The 21,948-nt window shown below is 35.9% G+C and overlaps 1 protein-coding gene across 3 annotated transcripts in view; it reads left to right on the top strand.

Annotated features, from left to right (window-relative positions):
* Nucleotides 1–19,916, top strand: part of LOC127879092 (serine/threonine-protein kinase DCLK1-like) — a 41,888-nt gene extending 21,972 nt beyond the window's left edge. For all 3 annotated transcript variants that reach the window (XM_052425701.1, XM_052425702.1, XM_052425700.1), the window contains exons 4-14: nucleotides 6,948–7,049; nucleotides 7,490–7,554; nucleotides 7,936–7,969; nucleotides 8,604–8,703; nucleotides 9,240–9,297; nucleotides 9,635–9,754; nucleotides 10,316–10,462; nucleotides 17,096–17,307; nucleotides 17,568–17,664; nucleotides 18,106–18,186; nucleotides 18,509–19,916. In XM_052425701.1, the coding sequence (XP_052281661.1) occupies nucleotides 6,948–7,049; nucleotides 7,490–7,554; nucleotides 7,936–7,969; nucleotides 8,604–8,703; nucleotides 9,240–9,297; nucleotides 9,635–9,754; nucleotides 10,316–10,462; nucleotides 17,096–17,307; nucleotides 17,568–17,664; nucleotides 18,106–18,186; nucleotides 18,509–18,739 (1,247 nt within the window). In that variant the 3' untranslated portion in view covers nucleotides 18,740–19,916. The remainder of the gene's footprint in view (nucleotides 1–6,947; nucleotides 7,050–7,489; nucleotides 7,555–7,935; nucleotides 7,970–8,603; nucleotides 8,704–9,239; nucleotides 9,298–9,634; nucleotides 9,755–10,315; nucleotides 10,463–17,095; nucleotides 17,308–17,567; nucleotides 17,665–18,105; nucleotides 18,187–18,508) is intronic.
* The last annotated feature ends 2,032 nt before the right edge of the window (nucleotides 19,917–21,948 follow it).

Below are 21,948 nucleotides of genomic sequence, written 5' to 3' on the forward strand. Positions count from 1 at the left end.
ATAATGAAGTTTCAGTTAAACATTATGATATGTGAAGATTCTATGGAAATTTATTATTTACATGGTTAACACATTATGATATTAAATAATATCAAACATGTAGAATGTTGCTTTTATGTGATTAACCAAAACAGCAAAAAGGCTTTGCCTTTTGCATTTCCCGTTCAACAATAAAAAAACGAGTGAATTAGATGTCTTGAATCGTAGAATTTAACCAGAACAAAACAAAAAAAATCTGTTAACATTTTAATTATAGTATAAACGATACATCGTCGTTGAGTGTAAAATTTTGGCGTAACATCGTTTGCATAAAACAAAGCAAATTCAATCGACCCAAATCATATTATCTGTGTGTTTGTTCATGTTCTATAAAATGGCGATTCATGTTTGGGGTGTAATTGTATGAAACTATGATACCCATTGCGGAGTTCCATTATATAAAAGATATAGCCTCCAAAGTGAGGCAATAATTTCCACCATGGATAATCTTCTCGAAAGATATAGATCAGTCAGACGATTATTTAACGCAAACACTTTTACTTAAGCTAGGCAGTACATTTTTCGCGGTTGTTTTCTTGTCTACCTACGGAAGATTTTCTTTATTTACGCAAGTTTGTTATGTGAAGAACATGTTGACATTTATATAAAATGTCAAGCTTGTTTGGCAAGAAAGGCAAGAAAAAAGGCATCCATGGCAACAAGATTTCAGGCGATACAGAAATTACCGTTTGTTGTATGCAATGTCATTAAGTTTCATAGTTCAAATACATGACGGAACCCACCGTGTACTTTATTGTCATAAAGCACAATATTGATTCATAGAAATTATGGTCAAATATGTGCATTCACTCTTTAAATAACCAATTTATGTTCTTGCTATTATTTCATAAGGTTTTCACTTAGACTAATAAATAAGTTCTTTGCGGATTGGGATCTTATCATGCATGAACATAGTGTACTGTATATTGTTGTGCTGTGTGTCAGTATTTATTTTCAGTGGCTCTCCTACTGTTCTTGCATGACGAGAACAAAATTGACCATATGGCATATGCTTATAAACGGCAGTTAATTAAGGTTACAATCTATTCATATAGAGACGAACTGAAATAATATTGATGTGTTCACAATTGTTTTAATACGGTAAGTTGTATATGACGTTTCTGCATTTATTGCTTGCATTTTGAATGAAAACATCATAACGTATCGCTTTACGTCAAGTTCAAATATTGCAAAATGTTCATTCCCATATTAATCAAAATTGAATTAGGATAAACACGCATATTGTGCCCATGCAAATATTTTAATTTGCAGTCCAAGTTGTGGTGTTAAGGTCAATAGTGTGAAATGTTAATTGATTAATGTCTGCTGCGTTTTCAACGGTTTTGTCAGACATAAAGAATCACAAGATCAGTATTTCCAGACATTATTGACTATTACTTTGAGTATTGCTTTTGGTCACTGATCAGAGCGCACTGATCGAAACGGTTACTGCTATCGTGTATTCCTGTGCAGCTCCAATACTTTTTGAATAAAAGTATATTTAGTATTATTTACTGATGATAGTAATATTAGATACTCTTGTATCGAAACATTTATATTTATTACCTGATGTCTTATATAAATGATAATTAATTATTTTTTGCTATTTCCTCGTCGAAAAAGAAATTCGCAATGTTTTAAACTGTTACCGGTGAATATCGAACTGTTGACCGGTCAACAGTTTGAATTATTATACCTCACTCTTATTCACAATGCTAAACTCCCATAGGCCATCGTGACATAGAAATACTGTCAGACCCAGCGGGAATAAATTTACTGTCCAAAATATACTGTCGCCCGCTGCCATAGCAATCACGTGCCACCAGCGGGAAGAAATGTACTGTCCAAAAAATACTGTATCCCGCTGCCTTAGCAATCACGTGCGGAATGTTCGAAAATTATACTGTCTCATTCGCGCATGCGCAGTACGCATTTTTTGCATTTCCGTTGTATTTGGATAATTTAAATATCGATTGGAACTGAAACTGTGCTGTAGAATAGATTAATGCCATTATTTAAGCTTTGACAGGAGTCATAAAAAAATAAAATTCGTATAAACGACACGCTTATCTCAATGGCAACTTTAATCCAATGCTAATAACAATAAAGTTACAACGATATACACTTCCTGTGTCTGTTCTTAAGGTATTATGCATGACAAATACACAATCCGAAATACGTTTTGGATTCGTTCGATGCTTTAAACAAATAGACTATTTTACTGTTTAAAAACAACCACGTCCGTATTATTGTTCCAAAATGTTTCGTCACCGAAATGACGACACACGAGTACGTCATAAATTGCGTAATCAAGTGATGAAAATAAAATACGACAAGCTGGTTCGGTGATATAGTTTTAAAGAAAAATTGACGACTAAGAAAATTGATGGGATAAATCGATTACTAGGTCGGTTCCGAATTAAGCGAAGTTCATTTTGCTCGGCCCGAAAATCTCAACCACTCGACATATTAATGGTTGTTCATGGCTGAAATGAAATACAATTATTGAATATTAAAATTGTTCATGGTTCATATAAATTGTTCATGTTTGAATAGTTTGTTCGGTATAATAAAATAAATATTACATGTCTGACAGGGTGACAGTAAATTTGTCAACTTTCGGAAAAATGCTGTCAACCTTGGCTTCGCCTCGGTTGACAGCATTTCCTCAAGTTGACAAATTTACTGTCACCCTGTCAGACATGTAATATTTATATACTGTTGCCCGCTGAAATAATGACGTCATTTCGTCGAAAAAATGACGTCATTTTACAGTTAAATAGTCAAAATTATTTATTTTATCGATTACTGTTGTGTGTAAATAAAAAGTTTGTTTGCTGTTATTTCTATGTTGGAAATTTGATCAGGTAATAAAACACTTATTTGATGGATGCTTGGTGAACAGTCAAAACTGTTGTCCCTCGGTATCAGGGCTGACATTTGGAACTGTTGCCCTCGGCCTGTCGGCCTCGGCCAACAGTACCAAAGTCATCCCTGATACCTTGGGAAACAGTTTTGACTGTTCACCGCGCATCCATGAAATAAGTGTATACTATTTATTTATGTGCGAGACAACAAATTATGAATAAAACGATGATTAAAATATTATCGAAACAAATTCTCACACAAAGGTTTTGTTTAAAAAATAAGCATTAATTAGTTAATGAATCTGAATTCTTATATAGACACACAACGAGACTGTAAATTATTCATATAATATAAATAGAATATAATGTGAGTTTTGGTAAAGGTCAAGTTTATCATTCTCGGCTCGAACCATGTTAGCGCTCGGCAAGCCTCGCGCTACATCGGCGCTAAGCCTCGCGTGATAAACTTTATCTTTATCCAAAACTCACATAATATTCTCTATGAATGTAAAATGCATGTTAATTACAAATCCAACTATTTAAAGTAGGTCTAAAGTATGTTATTCCCACAATTCAATCCTTTCAGACCGACATGTTCGACATGAGTCATACCTTGCAGACAGTAATGACAAAATGATAAATAACGGCGTCACGCTTAGAGCAATAATTCAATAATGAGCATAGTCTGTGAAAGACAAATGCATGCACAAGCCGTCTATTCATGTATGTATTGACTTATTGTCGTAATGCAATTAATTTATTTTGGAATACCTCTTGCAGCGTTGTGAAATGAAATTTTCTGGAAAAAAATACAAATAGAGTACAGATAATGGATTCAATTGCTGCTACAACACATGTTTCGTTCGTGCAACATCAAACTATCATTGGCACTCCTGTGTTTTGTTTTCATTTGCCAAAAGAAATTGAAACGTTCATATCGAGCCATTTCATCTTAATGTTGTTTCTTTCTGCATGCAGTACGCTTTCAATCGTTGCAAATTAAGGCAGCTTGGAGAGCACTTGAAACTTTGCCAGAATGAAAAAACGCAATATTTAGATCACCATAGCAACAAGAGCAACGCGCATTAATCAATTTTCAGACATGCCACTTGCAGAATGATATTTTATAGAAAGATAAAAAAATATCTCAAAACTGGTGTAACTATATTTGGACATAATGTATATTAAGGACTGCCCCAATATGAATGAAACATTTGGCCTAGTAAATGTTGACTATAATGGTATGTGTTTTCTTAAATAGACTCATTATTTAAGCAAACTTGAACTGATGGTTTGATGTCTTAAACAATTGGTAATTGTGTGCAGATTGCAAACATATTTAAACTCTCATGTTAAATTTCTCGCCTGCTTTACTAGAAACATTTGATATTAAACATGACCATCAAAAATGGAAACGAATTTAGAAATTAATTAACAAACGTGTAACGTTGCCAACATAACCGTGTGGTCACAACAGAAGTAAAACATTAAAAACATATTGAATTGATTTGTTTTTCTCTGGACAGAAATGGAGTGATACTATTAAATGGCGTGTGCTAATGAAATTAAGACATGAAAAAATCAAATTCGAAATCTTAAGTTTTGCATGTTTATATGAATATCAGCATCCATAACCAATGACTCGATATAAATCTTACTTAATCCTCATCGAGGAAAACATTTAAAGTCACACAACAATGTAAATAATAAAAAAGTATTTAAATATATAACGTAGTATGTGTAATACTTATGTAAACGATGATATAATATTCGTCATTATTATAATGCCCAGTTGGAATTTGCACATGGTATGAAATGTCATAATGTGCGATTTAGCCGCAATCGGACGGTAGGATGACGCATTCAGGTCGAATCCAAAGAAATATGTTAGAAATCTTATCCGAGACAATAAGATGAAAAGATACAATGTATTCTCATGGCGGAATAAATGACAACCGTCTTCGATCAAACAAGTGACTCCTTGTTGACTCACACTCAACAAACGCCTATTAAGTTCCAAGTAAACTAATTGCAATAGACCCGTCAATGATTTGAAGTTAATAAGCCTTATTCTTGATATCAGGACTCTGTAATATGACACATGTCTTTGGACTTGAAGGCTGTGTGGTGGAATATCCCATGAATTTGGTAGAGTACGAATCAACCTGTATTATTTCTACGTTTCGAAAATATTGCTTATTGCGACGACGAAATTAATTGTTGTCGATGTTGAAAATAAACTGTCATAAAATGTTGATGGCTTGTTTAAATGTTAAAGACAATAATTAACTCTTGTTTACATTGACTGTGCTATTGACGTTTAAACAAATCAAGGTTTGTTTATATCAAGAAACAAATCAATGGTTGTTTATATCAGGAGCACATTGATTAAATACATACCACATAAAAATTCGTTAATAAACATTAGGACTTTATATAAAACACAAATGACTATTTTCGTCTGAAAAAAATATAGTTTACAACATAACAACTCAAGTATATGTGAAATTATCGAATTATTTCTTAAATTGTGTGTAAACGAATAGGTGTCGAATTCGCTGAAGATGCAATATGTCCTGCCTTGTCGTCTTGAAGGTCGAAAGCTGAGAGAATGACAATTGGATACCTCATCCGAGTACATGCCATGATCGTGTCAGAGTTAATGTCAAATGTCACTGATTAAACAACCGATTCCCTGTTGACTCACACCAATAAAAATAAAACCTTTAATTGCCAAAGGTCAGTAATTAATATTGAGATTGGTTAAATGTGTATCTGCCTTATTATCCTTGGTTTTTTTTAATAGCACATCAATATAGATTTTATATAAACCAAAAACAAATTAGGTTTCCATGAAAGTGTTTTATTTGTATAACTATTTCTTAGTGAATACGTCCCCGAAATGAAAAGTATTCTTGTTGCAGCTAGAAACAAATCAGTCTAGAAATGTTGCGAGCATTTCTAAATGCCAATTACGGGCTATATAAATAGCACCCATATGTGTCGTCTGCAGGTCTAAATCAATAAGACAATCAATTATCAAAATGACACGAGCAAATATGATGGAAATTAGTGAACGAAATGACATTTCTGTGATTGAATGAACCACTCTGTTCCAAAAAGTACAAAATGCCATTTTAGGAAGTGTGTACATCAGGGAGGTTGTATAATGTACAATGTATCCTTTGGTATCATACCCTTCGATTATTATCAACAAAACAATTGCGCTTGATATTAAAAGTACTATTGCTTAGAATATATAAACAAACAATTAAACGTGCGTCCAACGAAACAAAAGGGTAGTCAATAAATGCATTAGACATTGTGGATTAAGTTTTGATGTGTTGACGGCTGTGTTGTGTTGTTTTTTGTATATTTATTGAAGGCCAATTCGAAAATCCAGGAAAATGTTCTCCCTGCTTTATGTATAAATGCATACATCGTTTTAGGTATTTACATAGCATACATCAAAGACATATGTCACGTATATATTAGAGCGATATCTAAATACCCACTTTCTTCGACATATTAGTCGTTCTCTTTGTGAAATGCAAATCCTGTGCAGACTGCAAGTGTCTTGCCATGCAGTATTAAATCAATAAGAAAGGCAATTAGAAACCTTATCCGAGAAAATCAGAGGACACGGCGTGTTTATGGCGGAATAAATGACGAATGTCCTCAATACAGCGATGGACTCCAGTTTGACTCACCAGAGGAAATATTTGTCATGCGTTGGCCGGAACGATTTGGCATGGAAAGTCATGTCAAGAGAAATTTTGCAAATGGGACTCAGTTTAATTTTGACAGGGCTTTATAATTTCAATGGACGAGACAATCGCATTGGGAATTGGATGGAGAGTATCCTAACAATTTCTATGAGTATAACATACACAGTCAGATTTTAATTAAACCTTTATTAGAAAGTGCCGATTATGCAATCTTCAACAGCGCATAAGGCACGTTTAATACTAGACGGAACAAATGCTATATATTCCCTTACATTTTATTTATTTGCACATTCGTTTTGATTGCTATTTCCAGAAGTAAAATACGTGACGCCATATAAACCCCGCCCTCAGACGGAAAGAGTGACGTTACGGTCGGCAAGTAGACGCTCGGCGTCGTCGAAAAATCTGACAGAAGGTAAACAGTAGGCACAAAGTGTTGTGTATTTTATTGTTAAGCCATTGGATATCGCCTGCTTATTTACAAATAATTTTTTTCCATAGGAATATCTCATGAAATAGGCCATTCAATCTTGTCACGCAACTACAGTGTGTTTCCTTTAAACGCAAAAACTGCTCATCCACTTTCTGTGCACATAATTATACTGATTCGGTCATCAATGGACGAAATGGAATAATGCACTCAACAAAAGCTATAAAGCATTAAATCGAAACAACTGGTAAATGCTGTATGTTGTATATTACAAATATCATGTTTTACGTACATATGGTCGTACATCTTTTAAGGAAAATATAAAATATGTATGTTTGTCAAACGGTTGTAGGGAACAGGCGCAAGTATACTTATATGATGATGTGATGTGATATAATAATGTTTCATTTGAATCCTCTTTTCAGATGCCGGTTACCTAAGTCCTCGAAGTTCACCTAAAACTCCAAGGAAAGTTCGAGCTGTTTCTGCGGTAAGAGAATAAATAATTCTACCAATACACTAACACTACTGTCTAGCTATATGTTATACCGTTAAACGATCGTAAGTCGCATTTCAGTTTGTTTTTATGTTAATTCCGCGTGTGCAAAATAAGACATAATAATGTCTTCTCCTTAGAAAAGTAAATTTCAGTAACGCCAATTTAAAAAATACGCTTAAAAGCTCGTTTTATCAAATGTAATTCCAAGTACTTCAAGGTGCCCCTTTCATGCAATTGTTAAAATACGTTTTTAAGTATTTGTTGTCGAAAAACAAGTCGACTGTCCAGTTATTTCATAGATATATAGCCTTACAGAATTATCCAGTTGCATATGATTTGTGTGTATAATATTGTGTGCGCTTTAATTTACAGCCGAAGTACAGAGTATTCAATGGTCCGAATGGAGGTAAAGAATTCTTTTGAATTAAATTTAAGATATCAGACTTTTGCTGTTGTGTTGTGCGTGTTTTTTCTTCATATAAATGCTTTATTGGCAAAGTAATTAAATAGTCTGCACTAAACACAGTCAACTCATTATTAATATTTTACATCAAAGCATAGGACACACTTATATAAATTAAAGCCTTGAATGCACCATCTAAAAATTGTATACCCTGGAGCTGTTTGCTTGTGTGTATCATTTCGGAATTCTGAACATGTTAAAAACGTTTTCAGAATATTTAAATTAAGACGTTTCAATAAAATGTCGCGACTTCTTAAACGAACATATTGATTATAAGTGTATATGCTATAAATATGCTATTATTATTAATTATAAATTATTCTTAAGACAACGCCCGTCACTGAACAGTTGATTTTTTTGTTGATCCCCAAGATCAGCGAAATGCAAACGTATAAACAAAATGTGAATTTCTTTAGCATTTCATGTAATACTATATATATACTCATATCATCAGGAGTTTAAGACTTTAAATATTGTTGAAAACTGCATTTTAATTAATTTCGAGAAAGTGTATTCTTTTCTCATTTATGTTCGTATGTGTCGGCACTACCTTTATGATAAATGTGACCCCTTTCAGAGGAGTTTGAAGGTGGCCCTCCGACACTGGCGCAGACTTACGATATCGGCAGGAAGATAGGAGAAGGCAACTTCTCCATAGTCAAAGAATGCATCCACAAGTAAATAGTTTTATTATAAGAATTGTACTGCATAATTCTATTTAAATTCATGTATTACATTAAACTGTGACAAATTAAGAAGCAAATAGTAAAACTGCTCCTTATTAGTTCAAAATATGTCTTCACGGATTAGATTATATAACATTTCAAGTGTCTAATAATTTTGAAATGTTAATCATTTTCTAGCGTAAACAAATTGTGCTATTTTGAAACAAATCAATGCTTACAACTATCTTTAAAAGTAGTTTACATCTTAATATTTTCTCGAGTACAAGAGAGCTTAGTTATACATAATTGTTAGAGGCAACCCTAGCATAGTGGATATGGTGTCCATCTAGCGTCCGGTAGGTAACTGAATAGATCCCTACTTTGGAAGCGTTCTTCAGTTCTCCTTAAAAGACACCTAGTACTGGTTCTATCCAGGAAACGGACTCTAGTACGTATCAATAAGCCGAAGTTTTTCGATGTAATCGATCTAAACGCAATGTATTTATTAAACATAACTAATAGATATATGCATATTTTATTCCTCTCAGGCGAACAAATAAACGATACGCACTGAAGATTATTGAAAAGGAGAAATGCAGAGGGAAGGTAAGTTTATTAACGAAAAAACATACTATATAATAATATTGAATGTTGTAAAACTAATTGTTTCAGCAACATGAGTTGTTGTGTTTTTTTTTAATTTCGTTGCAACCCATACAGCAAACGTTTTCCCAAGTGTCACCTTTAAAAATGATTTTCAGACCAGTTTGACTTATAAGCCATAACCCCATATGTTTTTGGCGAAGAGTTACCCTTTTTACAACAGCTGACTATGAACATAAGTCCATATGGCTTTTTAACGGAACGTAAATATGTTACAGTAGCAATCTAAGAACAGATTCTACCTATGATTGTTTTGACGGAGGGCGTGTATGTGTTACAGGAGCAAATGATTCAGAACGAGGTTGCCATTTTGAAGCAGGTGAAGCACCCGAACATCGTGGAGCTGGTGGAGGAGTTCGACTCCCATACGGAACTCTTCCTGGTCATGGAACTCGTCAAGGTAAGCCATAAGTGCCCAAATCGTGGACCAGGGGTTTAGATAGGCATTGGTACCCGTAATGTAGGCTAGAAACGTAGCTAGTTCATTGGTACCGGACATTAAGGCCATAGACTCAGCTAGTTCATTTGCATCCGGTCTGTAGCCAAATACTTATCTAGGTCATTGGTAAAGGAGCTCGATTATTTGACAATACGTTGGTCATATTATGTGTTTGTGAATACGAAAATAACACGTAAATTTCACCAACGTATGGGTAGTTTTTGTATAAAAATGTGTCATTAATATTGATGAAACTCTGACATCAGCGAGTATCATTTTAGCTATTTGTATTTTAAGCCGTGACAAACGTAAGTTGTACAGTGTTTTATTGTATTCGACCAGACTGAGCTATAAAATGCAAATTATAGATTTTGTTTATAATAATATTTATTTTAATAATGCATCACAAAGACGGATCTGGTTTCCTGATTTTGTCTGCACGCTTATGGAATTTCACAACCCTATATACATGTTGTCTTAATTTAAACGCTTTCAATACACACATTAAAATTGTATATGCAGGGCGGTGATCTGTTCGATGCAATTTCCATGTCAACCAAGTACACGGAAAAGGACGCATGCGCAATGGTGGGCAATCTAGCCAGCGCACTGGAATATCTTCACGGCAATAGTATTGTTCACAGAGACATCAAACCGGAAAATCTACTCGTAAGAACTGGTCATGTTTAACTTTGTATTCGAGTAAATTTTACGGATAACAATGTGGTTATGAAAACCCGACCATTTTATATTTAAGAAGTTTTTAGACGTCAACTTTAAGAATATAAATGTTTGGCTTAGATTTCAATTGACACTATCGCTCAAGGTTTGCAACACAAAGTGTTGTGACTGCAAGCGCCGAATGACCCTGAAGTAATGTTTTGATCAAAAAGTTCGACCTTAAGATTCAATGGTAAAAACCAAACAAGTTTCATTTATTTATAAACAACCGAAACCTAAGCGTTCCTAATAGATGAATTTTAATTACAGTTATTGTTATGCTAATAGTTATTGGTTTGTTAAAGAAAGAAAACAAAGTGCAATAGCTCCATAAATTTATAGTCAAATAAAAAGTAATGTATCTTGTGCGTCGCACTTTCTCTGTAAGTCTTCTATAATTGATTTATAAGATGTATATAAGTCTTCTATAATCTATTAAGTTTAATATTATCATATGCAATAGTAATTGAAAAATACTGCGCGCAAGAAAATTAACAAGGGCAACAACTCTCTCTGTAAATATTATGTGAAGAGTTTTAGTAGTTTTACCCTGCCTTTCCGCTGAACGCGTGTATTTAGCAAATGAAGATCAATGTTAATGCATTCAAAACTTCTCAAGTTATGCTTTGCACACAAACAAATATACAATACAATTATGTTCTGCATGAAAATATAATCAAATGACAAAAAAAATCAAAAAATGTACCCTGCTTTTTTTCCCATTATCCTCTCGCAATATAATGAGTTGCATTTTTAAATTATTTAATTTACTTCTTATCAAGTTAATATAAAACTAGAAATGGCGCGGCAGAGGCCGACGCGTATCCCCACGCCGCATGTTTGACCCAGGGGCGCCCCAGAGTTGGTAATGGGGCCATGCATAGTTGAGATTGACCGTATTGTCATAAGAGATGTTCAGTATAAAGAAGTTAATGTAAAATAACCTAAAAAATGAGTGAAAATCTATACCCTAATTTCTCCTCCTCATCCTTCTCTCCTAACAAATCTAATACTGAATCAACTTCACTGACGTCCATTATGTACATGTCATCCTCATTGGAATGACTTATGAGACGGCTGAAGATGCTCTCTTATAGCCAATCTTCATGCTTCTGTTTTGGAATAGTTATGTTTTGAGGTTAAATGGTTGACTTTATAGTAGCGTCTCAGAAATTTTCTTTCGCAATTTTGTACACAACAATGACAATGTTGAATTTCATGTCTGTCTTTGCTGTGCCTGTTCAAAGTCCATCTTGCCTTAAATTGTTTCTCACATTTTTCCCACTTGAACATTTTGACAGATTTTCAGTAATGAGTCTAAAAGTGTAATTGAACAAATTGAAAGTTTCAGCCCTTTTATAGATTCTTGAGGCTCTATTCCATGAGTTTCTCTTGCTTTTTATGCTTGACTGCATTCTATCTCTTTTCTCATATACAGGTGTCCCTTTGCGCCAATATTTTATAATCCCTTGTATAAACATTAGATGGATGAGCTAAACCAGTTCACAGATGAGTTAACACAAACAATTTACAACTAAATAAAACTCTGCGACACTACTGTGTAACACTATATGTGTTTTCAATACACAAGCTTCATTGTTGAATAATTCCTTAGTCCGATGAAAATGCTTGCACTTCTTCTGATTGAGTAGATAACCACATAATAGATTTCGAAATCTAAACGCGGACCCTAAGTTCAAGGTCAAGGTCACCGCGGTAAAAAAAATTGATTTGCATGGAAAGGTCTTGTCCAGATACTCATGCGTACCAAATATGAAAGCAATATCTGAAGAGACACAGCAAGTATGAGCCTTTTTCGAATCGCAGTCGCAGATTTCGAAACCTGAACGCTGACCTCAAGTTCAAAGTCAAGGTCACACGGGTCAAACATTTTATGCGCATGGAAAGGTGTTGTCCAGATATACATGCATACCAAATATGAAAGCAATATCTGGAGGGACACAGTAGATATGAGCCTTTTTCGAATCGCGGTCGCAGATTTCGAAACCTGAAAACTGACCACAAGTTCAATGTCAAGGTCATATGGGTAAAAAATTGTGTGCGCATGGATAGGTGTTGTCGGGATACACATGCATACCAAATATGAAAGCAATATCTGAAGGGACACAGTAGTAATGAGCCTTTTTCGAATCTCGGTCGCAGATTTTGAAACCTGAAAACTGACCCCAAGTTCAAGGTCAATGTCAAAGGGATAAAAAAATTGTATGCGCATGGAAAGGTGCTGTCCAGATACACATGTATACCAAACATGAAAGCAATATCTGAAGGGACACAGTAGTTTTGAGCCTTTTATCGAATCGCGGTCGCAGATTTCAAAACCTGAAAACTCGCCCGAGTTCAAGGTCAAGGTCAAAGGGGTAAAAAAAATTATGCGCATGGAAAGGTATTGTCCAGATACACATGAATACCAAATATGAAAGCAATATCTGAAGGGACACAGTAGTTATGAGCCTTTTTCGAATCGCGGTTACAGATTTCGAAACCTGAAAACTGACCCTAAGTTCAAGGTCAAGGTCAGAGGGGTAAAAAATTGTATGCGCCTGGAAAGGTGTTGTCTAGATACACATGCATACTAAATATGAAAGCAATATCTAAAGGGACACAGTAGTTATGAGCCTTTTTCAAATCGCAGTCGCTTATTTCAAAACCTAAAAACTGACCCAAAGTTCAAGGTCAAGGTCACAGGGGTAAAACATTGTATGCGCATGGAAAGGTGCTGTCCAGATACACATGAATACCAAATATAAAAGCAATATCTGAAGGGACACAGTAGTTTTTAGCCTTTTTCGAATTGCGGTCGCAGATTTCAAAGCCTGAAAACTGGCCCGAGTTCAAGGTAAAGGTCAAAGGGGCAAAAAAAATATGCGCATGGAAAGGTCTTGTCCAGATACACATGAATACCAAATATGAAAGCAATATCTGAAGGGACACAGTAGTTATGAGCCTTTTTCGTATCGCGGTCACAGATTTCGAAACCTAAAAACTGACCCTAAGTTCAAGGTCAAGTTCAGAGGGGTAACAATTTTTATGCGCATGGAAAGGTGTGGTCTAGATACACATGCATACAAAATATGAAAGCAATATCTAAAGGGACACAGTAGTTATGAGTCTTTTTCGACCCGCGGTCGCAGATTTCAAAACTTAGAAACTGACCCAAAGTTCAAAGTCAAGGTCACAGGGGTAAAAAAATGTATTCACATGGATAGGTGGTGTCTAGATACATAGCATACCAAATATGAAAGCAATATCTGAACGGACACAGTAGTTATGAGCCTTTTTCGAATCGCGGTCGCAGGAAAATCTCTGACCCGGCCCCGCCCCAACCCCCATAACTTTTGACCCAGGGGTCAGATCAAAACTCCGTCACTGTCACCGTCGCACATATGCTCATAGCTACCATGTAAGTAAGTTTCAAGGTTCTATTGCTAATAGTGTAGGAGGAGCAGGTGGCCAGGACGGACGGACGGACGGACGGACGTACATCACTACAATATCCCCACTTTTTCTCCGATAAACGTGGGGATAATAAAACTCTTAACATACTCCGGAAGTTTTTTGTTAAACTCGCAATTTTCTCTATCTTTATTTGACGATTCATTTGCATACTTGCAGAGTTAAGCTCCATACGAAAAAAACGACTATACAAAAAATTAGCGCAGGGAAATAAATCCAAGAATTCTGATGATAAGTTCTCTGCACTTCCCATAAATGTCCTCTATCAATGCTATCAATGCACGCTTTTTAATTTAACTGCTTTCATTATTAAGGGAGTGGAGTTCTGATCCGCACAAGACATTTGACTCTAGGGCAATAACTCAATGAAACCTGTAGAAATAGTTGTCTTTCTTGTACTCTGACCCTTAATGCCCTCTATCTTTGTATGAGTTTTTAGCTCACCTGATTGCTCAGATGAGCTTTTGTGACCGGTCTTTGTCCGTCTTATGTCCGTTCGTCCGTTCGTCCATCCATCCGTCCGTCCGTCCGTCCGTTAACATTTGCTCGTAAACACTCTAGAGGCCACATTTCTTGTCCCATCTTCATGAAACTTGGTCAGAAGCTTTGTCTCAATGAAATCTCGGCCGAGTTCGAAACTGGGTTGTGCCGGGTCAAAAACTAGGTCACTAGGTCAAAAAAAGAAAAACCTTGTAAACACTATAGAAGTCACATTTCATGCCCAATCTTCATGTTACTTTGTCAAAATGTTTGTCTTAATGATATCTTGCATGAGTTCAAAAGTGGTTCCGATCCGTTGAAAAACATGGCCGCCAGTGGCGGGCAGTTTTCCTTATTTGGCTATAGAGAAACCTTGTAAACACTCTAGAAGTCACAATTTTTGCCCAATCATCATGAAAGTTGGTCAATTAATATCTCAGACGAGTTTGAAAATGGTAGAGATCGGTGAAAAAACATGGCCGCCAGTGGGCGGGGCATTTTTCCCAATATGTATATAGTGGCAGTTTTTCCTATTTGGCTATAGAGAAACCTTGTAAACACTCTAGAAGTCATAATTTTTGCCCAATCATCATGAAAGTTGGTCAAACCATTGGTTTTATTGATATCTCGGACGAGTTCGAAAATGGTCGGGATCGGTGAAAAAACATGGCCGCCAGTGGGCGGGGCATTTTTCTCTATATGTATATAGTGAAAACATGTCAACACAGTAGAAGACACATTTTTGGCCCAATTTTCATGAAATTTGCTTAGAACATTTTTTTCCTTGATACGAGAGTTGAGTTCAAAAACGGTTCCGGTCAGTTGAATAACATGGCTGCTGGGAGGGGGCAGTTTTCTCATTATGCCCCCCCCCCTTTCGAAGAAGAGGGGGTATATTGTTTTGCTCATATCGGTCCGTTCGTCCACCAGATGGTTTCCGGATGATAACTCAAGAGCGCTTATGCCAAGGATCATGAACAGAACAGAACATATTTTATTCACGTAAACTTTATAGGTACATTGATCATGACTCGCAGATGACCCTATTGATGTTCATGTTACTAGGTCAAAGGTCAAGGTCACGATGACCCGAAATAGTAAAATGTTTTCCGGATGATAACTCAAGAACGCTTATTCCTAGGATCATGAAACTTCATAGATACATTGATCATGACTCGCAGATGACCCCTTTTGATGTTCAGGTCACTAGGTCAAAGGTCAAGGTCACGGTGACCCAAAGCAGTAAAATGGTTTCCGGATGATAACTCAAGAACGCTTATTTCTAGGATCATGAAACTTCATAGATACATTGATCATGACTCGCAGATGACCCCTATTGATGTTCAGGTCACTAGGTCAAAGGTCAAGGTCACGATGATCCGAAATAGTAAAATGTTTTCCGGATGATAACTCAAGAACGCTTGTGCCTAGGATCATGAAACTTCATAGATACATTGATCATGACTCGCAGATGACCCCTTTTGATTTTCAGGTCACTAGGTCAAAGGTCAAGGTCACGGTGACCCAAAGCAGTAAAATGGTTTCCGGATGATAACTCAAGAACGCTTATGCCTAGGATCATGAAACTTCATAGATACATTGATCATGACTCGCAGATAACCCCTATTGATTTTCAGGTCACTAGGTCAAAGGTCAAGGTCTCGATGACCTGAAATAGTAAAATGGTTTACGGATAATAACTCAAGAACGCTTATGCCTAGGTTCATGAAACTTCATAGGTATATTGATCATTACTCGCAGATGACCCCTATTGATTATCAGGTTACTAGGTCAGAGGTCAAGGTGCCACAGTGCCAAAAAACATATTCACACAATGGCTGTCAAGGTCACGGTGACTCAACTTAGAAAAATGGTTTCCGGATGATAACTCAAGAATGCTTACGCCTAGGATCATGAAACTTCATAGGTACATTGATCATGACTCGCAGATGAAATAATAGTGAAACTTGACCAGGATGTTTGTCTGGACAATATCTAGGTCAAGTTTGACATTTGGTATAAATTGAATGAACCGAATCCTCTCAGGTGAGCGAACTAGGGCCATCTTGGCCCTCTTGTTATAATATACTCAAAACTTCCCTAGTTATATTGCACAATAAATGTGACGAAAAGACAAGAAGATGCTATTATTTTATGTGCATGCCTTCGGCGGCATAATTAAAAATATGTTTTATTTAAATTTTAGATTTTGAATTTCATTATCATACATAAACACAATATAAAGAGCGTCTTGTAACAAGTGGGGAAATGCTAAACATTAAGCAGTATTTTAAACGTTCAATCTCAGATTTCGAACTGGCACAAATTTTATTTAAGCATGTATCATAAACACACGTGTTCGAGGGAAAACAGCTTATCACATGGTTTTTAATACTGTTCTCATATTCATATTTTAGCCACATTCTGTCAAAACTGGACGTAATGCATGTGCGTAAGTATCGTCCCAGATTAGGGACGAAAATTTCCGCCTAAAATAGATTTTCGCAAATAAGAGCACGCCTTTAACGAAATATACCATAAAAGCGATTGGACTGCGCATGCTAATCTGGGACGACACTTTCAACACACGCATAAAGCCCAGTTTTCCCAGAATACGGTTAATTTTAGGTGTGTGATCATGGCGACGGCAATAAATCCCTAAAACTTGGAGACTTCGGCCTGGCGACATACTGCACGGAGCGCCTGTATGTCGTGTGCGGTACCCCCACGTACGTGGCGCCGGAAATACTGAAAGAGACCGGATACGGTTGTCAGATAGACGTGTGGGCCGCGGGAGTCATTATGTACATTCTTCTATGTGGCTTTCCACCTTTCTCGAGGTAAAAGCGTATATGAAGAAGGTTTTTACATTTTGAGCCCCAAATACAGGCATCACTAATATTGCATTCGCGTTGTTACATTTTTAATAACAAGAATGTGCATTCGATTTCCTTATTTTATCATGTCCACGTCTGAACACAACAAGAAAACAAACGACCGCTGGTACTGATAAATATACCTGAAATAAAATACAAACGATAATATCCAACTTAATAGTACTTTGTATATTTTCCGTTTTAAAACTGATTTACCTTCGCAGTGCCAAGAACGACAATGAAGAACTGTTTGACGCCATCTTGGAGAAGAAAGTTGAATTTCCGGCTGCATACTGGGACAATATCTCGTCTGATGCTAAGGTCAGTTTGTACAATATTTGTCTAATTGAATAAATCTTCATATCTGATAATAATATACAAAATGTGTTCTTTCAAATGTTTGTGATAATATTTCGAAATTTCATACTTCGTTCTTATTCTCCTTCTCTTCTTCTTCTTCTTCTTCGTCTTCTTCTTTATGAGTCACGTCATTCGAAAATGGATTTGCCATGTGTCCTAGAGTAGTGTAATAATAATACTAATTCCTAAAGAAGACAAATGATCTGTCAAAATAAGTCATGGTGTAATAATAAAAACATAAATACACTTTTGATGCCTTTAATTATTTTCGAAATGTAAGTAGTCCGCAGTTCTTTTCTGAATTCGAAAGGTGTGTGATCATATGAACATGGTTCGTTATGGATAGTTTTTTCAATCAACTTACTTGTTAATAAATTCTGCTTCACTTCTGGTTCAATTCAGGAGCTCATCAAGGGGATGCTGCAGAAGAATCCGGATGAACGGATGACCGCTCACCGGGTTACGGTGCACAACTGGGTCACAGTGAGTACACATGTTCCTTCAAAAGAGACAAACCCGTTTAACACTTAACTGTTTGTTATATTATTGCCTCCGCCATGGAAACCACGTTATGTCTGTGTTATTATGCTTGATTGTAATTTTAAAGAAGGCTTTTAACTAGTTGTATTGCTCGAGAACAGGAATCCTTGAGTGTATAAGAGTTCTGTGCTAGTGGATGATGTCTAAAACAGATTGTCGAGCTTTTCAATACAAAAAATAGATATACTCGCTCTTTCAGGAATAACGCTTACCTCCCATCATAAAGTTGTTGGGCTTAATGCTTCCGAACTCCTCTCGTTTTTAGGCAGAAAAAGCGTCCGAGAAAGACATTCACGCTGCAATCGCCTCCGAGATCAAGTCTCACTTCAACCGGAAGCCTAAGCCCTCCATGAGTTCCGCTGGTATCCGTCTCGTAGCGGCCACGGCCCTCGATAAACAGTCGCGCTTCTTCGAAGGCCGGAAGCAGGCAAAATTGACACTTCCGGCTGAGTCGATTGCTTCTGGTCAAGGTGACATCAAGCATGAAATTTTCTAATGAAAAAAGAAAGTTCACCCTTTGTTTTTGCTTAAAATATGAATATGCACGGATACTTTATGGGTCATCCGGAAAGAGAAAACTAAGTTAGTAATGTATTACAGACAGCTTTATTTAGCCAGAAAAACAATACTTAAACAATCTCCCTTTGTAAGTGGTTCAGGGTGTTTTAGACGATTTAATATATTAAATTTTCTATTCAACACTTCTTCATATTTATCCCGAAATTTTCTAATTGTTCCTGCCTTTAAAAAAAACAAGCACAGGTGCTTAAAACAGTGTGACTGTAAACGGCGCTACTGTGAATGATGGTGTATTGCAAGTATTTCATTATTTAATAGAATGCAGATGCCATTGTCGGGACATGGATTCATTTTCTGATACATGTATCTCAACGTGTTGCAATACTATTATGGACTTGTTTGTTTGTTTCTGCGTAACGTATCGCCCCTGTAAAGTGTGTAATATCGGATATGTTTTTTTCGAAGAAATAACATATGGAGGACGTAATCAAAGTGCGATTCGCCCTTTATGATGTTTGTGTGTGCCTGGGAGAACCAGTTGCCATATGTACAAGGAATGGTTTGTTAAATTCATCCTTCTGGTTGTCCCCACTCACTCCAACAGTAAAGCGCTTAAGCAAAATTTAAAATATCAATTTCTTCTCACTAAAATGTATACATGTAAATCAATCTAACAAAAAACTTCGGTATTGTGTGGAAACAAATTGTATACCAAATGTGTGCATTCAAGTTTTAAGTATATATATATATATTTAACATGGTTCTTTGTATATAGAGGTCAATCAGCCATCTGTAACACAATTGACTTTTTAAAAAAACAACTGTTTTTAATAACTGTAAATGTATTGCACGTAATTACATATATCATTGTAGCAGTATTATATAATAAGCTTTATAGTTTAGAATACCTTAACAGCATTCAATACGTGTGCTATTGTACGATATTTTGATTTGATGTTGTGTTTTTTTGCGTTTAAAGCAAGTCATTCATGGTGCTTATTCTGCGAGTTGGTCTGTATAAACACTTGTTATAATTGCATTTATTTATTTAAAAAATATATGAGTTATGAATTTATGTCTTCACTTGCTATATATAAATATACTAAGCATTATTTGTATGCATTGTTGTAGAAATAAAATGAGAAAATGCTTCAGTTGGTTTTCGTGTGTCTTGTGGCAACCTCTACCATAGGTTAGACATTTACGGGGTTTGCTAAAGTTTTGCAACTCGATTAATTATGAAAGATAAGTTTCTTGTAACCGAACGGAACATAAACGCGTGATCGTACGTTTATTACAAGCATTATATGTGTGTTCTGTTGTATACAATCAGTTTAAGCGTTTAAGGTGCATATCGGCGGTTAATACGATATTAATATTTCAATAAGTGGCAGTTTTCACAATTACAGTCTTAAGACAATACTACATGCGATACGCTTAGAGCGGTTCATTTGCAGACACAATGGCCATTGAGATTATTTATTGTTCTACTTGTGACAAACAATGAAGAATTATTATTTTGAGTTGAATATGCAATGTATATATAAAACCATATTTTAACATGTCTTCACCACTTGATATTGAAAAGTGTGCGTATCCGTTCAAGAGTGCTTACAAAATAATGTCAGAATTTCCGTGCATTGAATACACTTATCAATGTGATACTATTCAGTGTAGATATTGCAAAAATTGGCTGCATCGACAGTGTTCTAATTTAAGTACTGCAGATTTTAAATCTTGGTCAGATAGACATTTGAAACATGTGTGTAAATGTTGTGCATTCGGAGGAACGGATTATACGGTGGCATAGAGGTGACATTCACTTCTCCTTTTTAAATTGCTCTCCTCTTTTTTCTATCTCGTGGCCACGAGTTAGCTATGTCGTGGCCACGAGATAGAAAAAAGAGGAGTGCAAAACTAAATAAAGCGGCGTACAATTAAAAAAAAGAGCGGTGCTTCTCTTTTTTTTAAATTGCTCTCCTCTTTTTTCTATCTCGTAGCCACGAGTTAGCTATATCGTGGCCACAAGATAGAAAAATAGGAGAGAAAAACTAAATAAAAGCGGCGTACAATTAAAAAAAAAAGAGCGGTGCAGTAAATAAAGGCAGAGTGCATTAAACAAAAGAGGAGAAAATTTTCGCTATCTCGAGATCCCGAGTTAGTCAGCCAATCAAATTGTGCGTAACATGTGTAAATATTCTGTACGCATATATATATAGCTGGTCAAAGCAGGCAAGGCTCTGATATAACATAACATGCTACTATTAGTACTACTATTACTGCTACTACTACTGCTGCTGTTGTTGTTGGTGCTGCTGTTACTACTACTACTACTATTACTACTACTACTACTACTACTACTACTACTACTACTACTACTACTACTACTACTACTACTACTACTACTACTATTACAACTACTACTACTACTACTACTACTACTACTACTACTACTACTACTACTACTACTACTACTACAACTACTACTACTACTACTACTACTACTACTACTACTACTACTACTACTACTACTACTACAACTACTACTACTACTACTACTTCTACTACTACTACTACTACTACTACAACTACTACTACCATTGTGTCACACCGGTCTTACTGACACACCGGTCTTACTGACCTGTGTGAATGCGCGCTAAGCATTGTGGGAAACGGACTTTTTTCCATCATGGCATTGGTAAACATAATAAACACGGAATTGAAAAATGGTAATTAATAATCATAAAAAACAGGCCCCATCAAACCGGGCCAGCTGTAATATATATTTGGATGCAGTTTGTGCTTCAAAAAGACCCACTGTTAATGTCAGTCTATTGTTTGTAAGAATCACTAAACACGTAACTTAGACTAACTAAACACATTGCAAGACTGTATCTTCGAAATAGTAAATAAATCTTATCATAAATAAATAATTATAATTAAATACCTGCTGAAATTTGAGAAAGTAAGCGATTTAAAATAAACGCTGTGAACATTACAAGAAATCTTACATGTAGGCCTAATCAAAGACCTATAGAATACACAGATTCGAAACTTCGCGCCTTATCGGGCTATCTCGCGGCGGGGTCACGTGGTCGAGAAACTAATAAGAACACTTTGGATCAGCAGACGATTTATTCCATAAATCAATCGGAGGAGTCCGAAGATAGCCGATGTATCACGATT

Source organism: Dreissena polymorpha, chromosome 4 (genome assembly GCF_020536995.1).
Source record: "Dreissena polymorpha isolate Duluth1 chromosome 4, UMN_Dpol_1.0, whole genome shotgun sequence".
Classification (NCBI taxonomy): Eukaryota; Metazoa; Mollusca; class Bivalvia; order Myida; family Dreissenidae; genus Dreissena; species Dreissena polymorpha.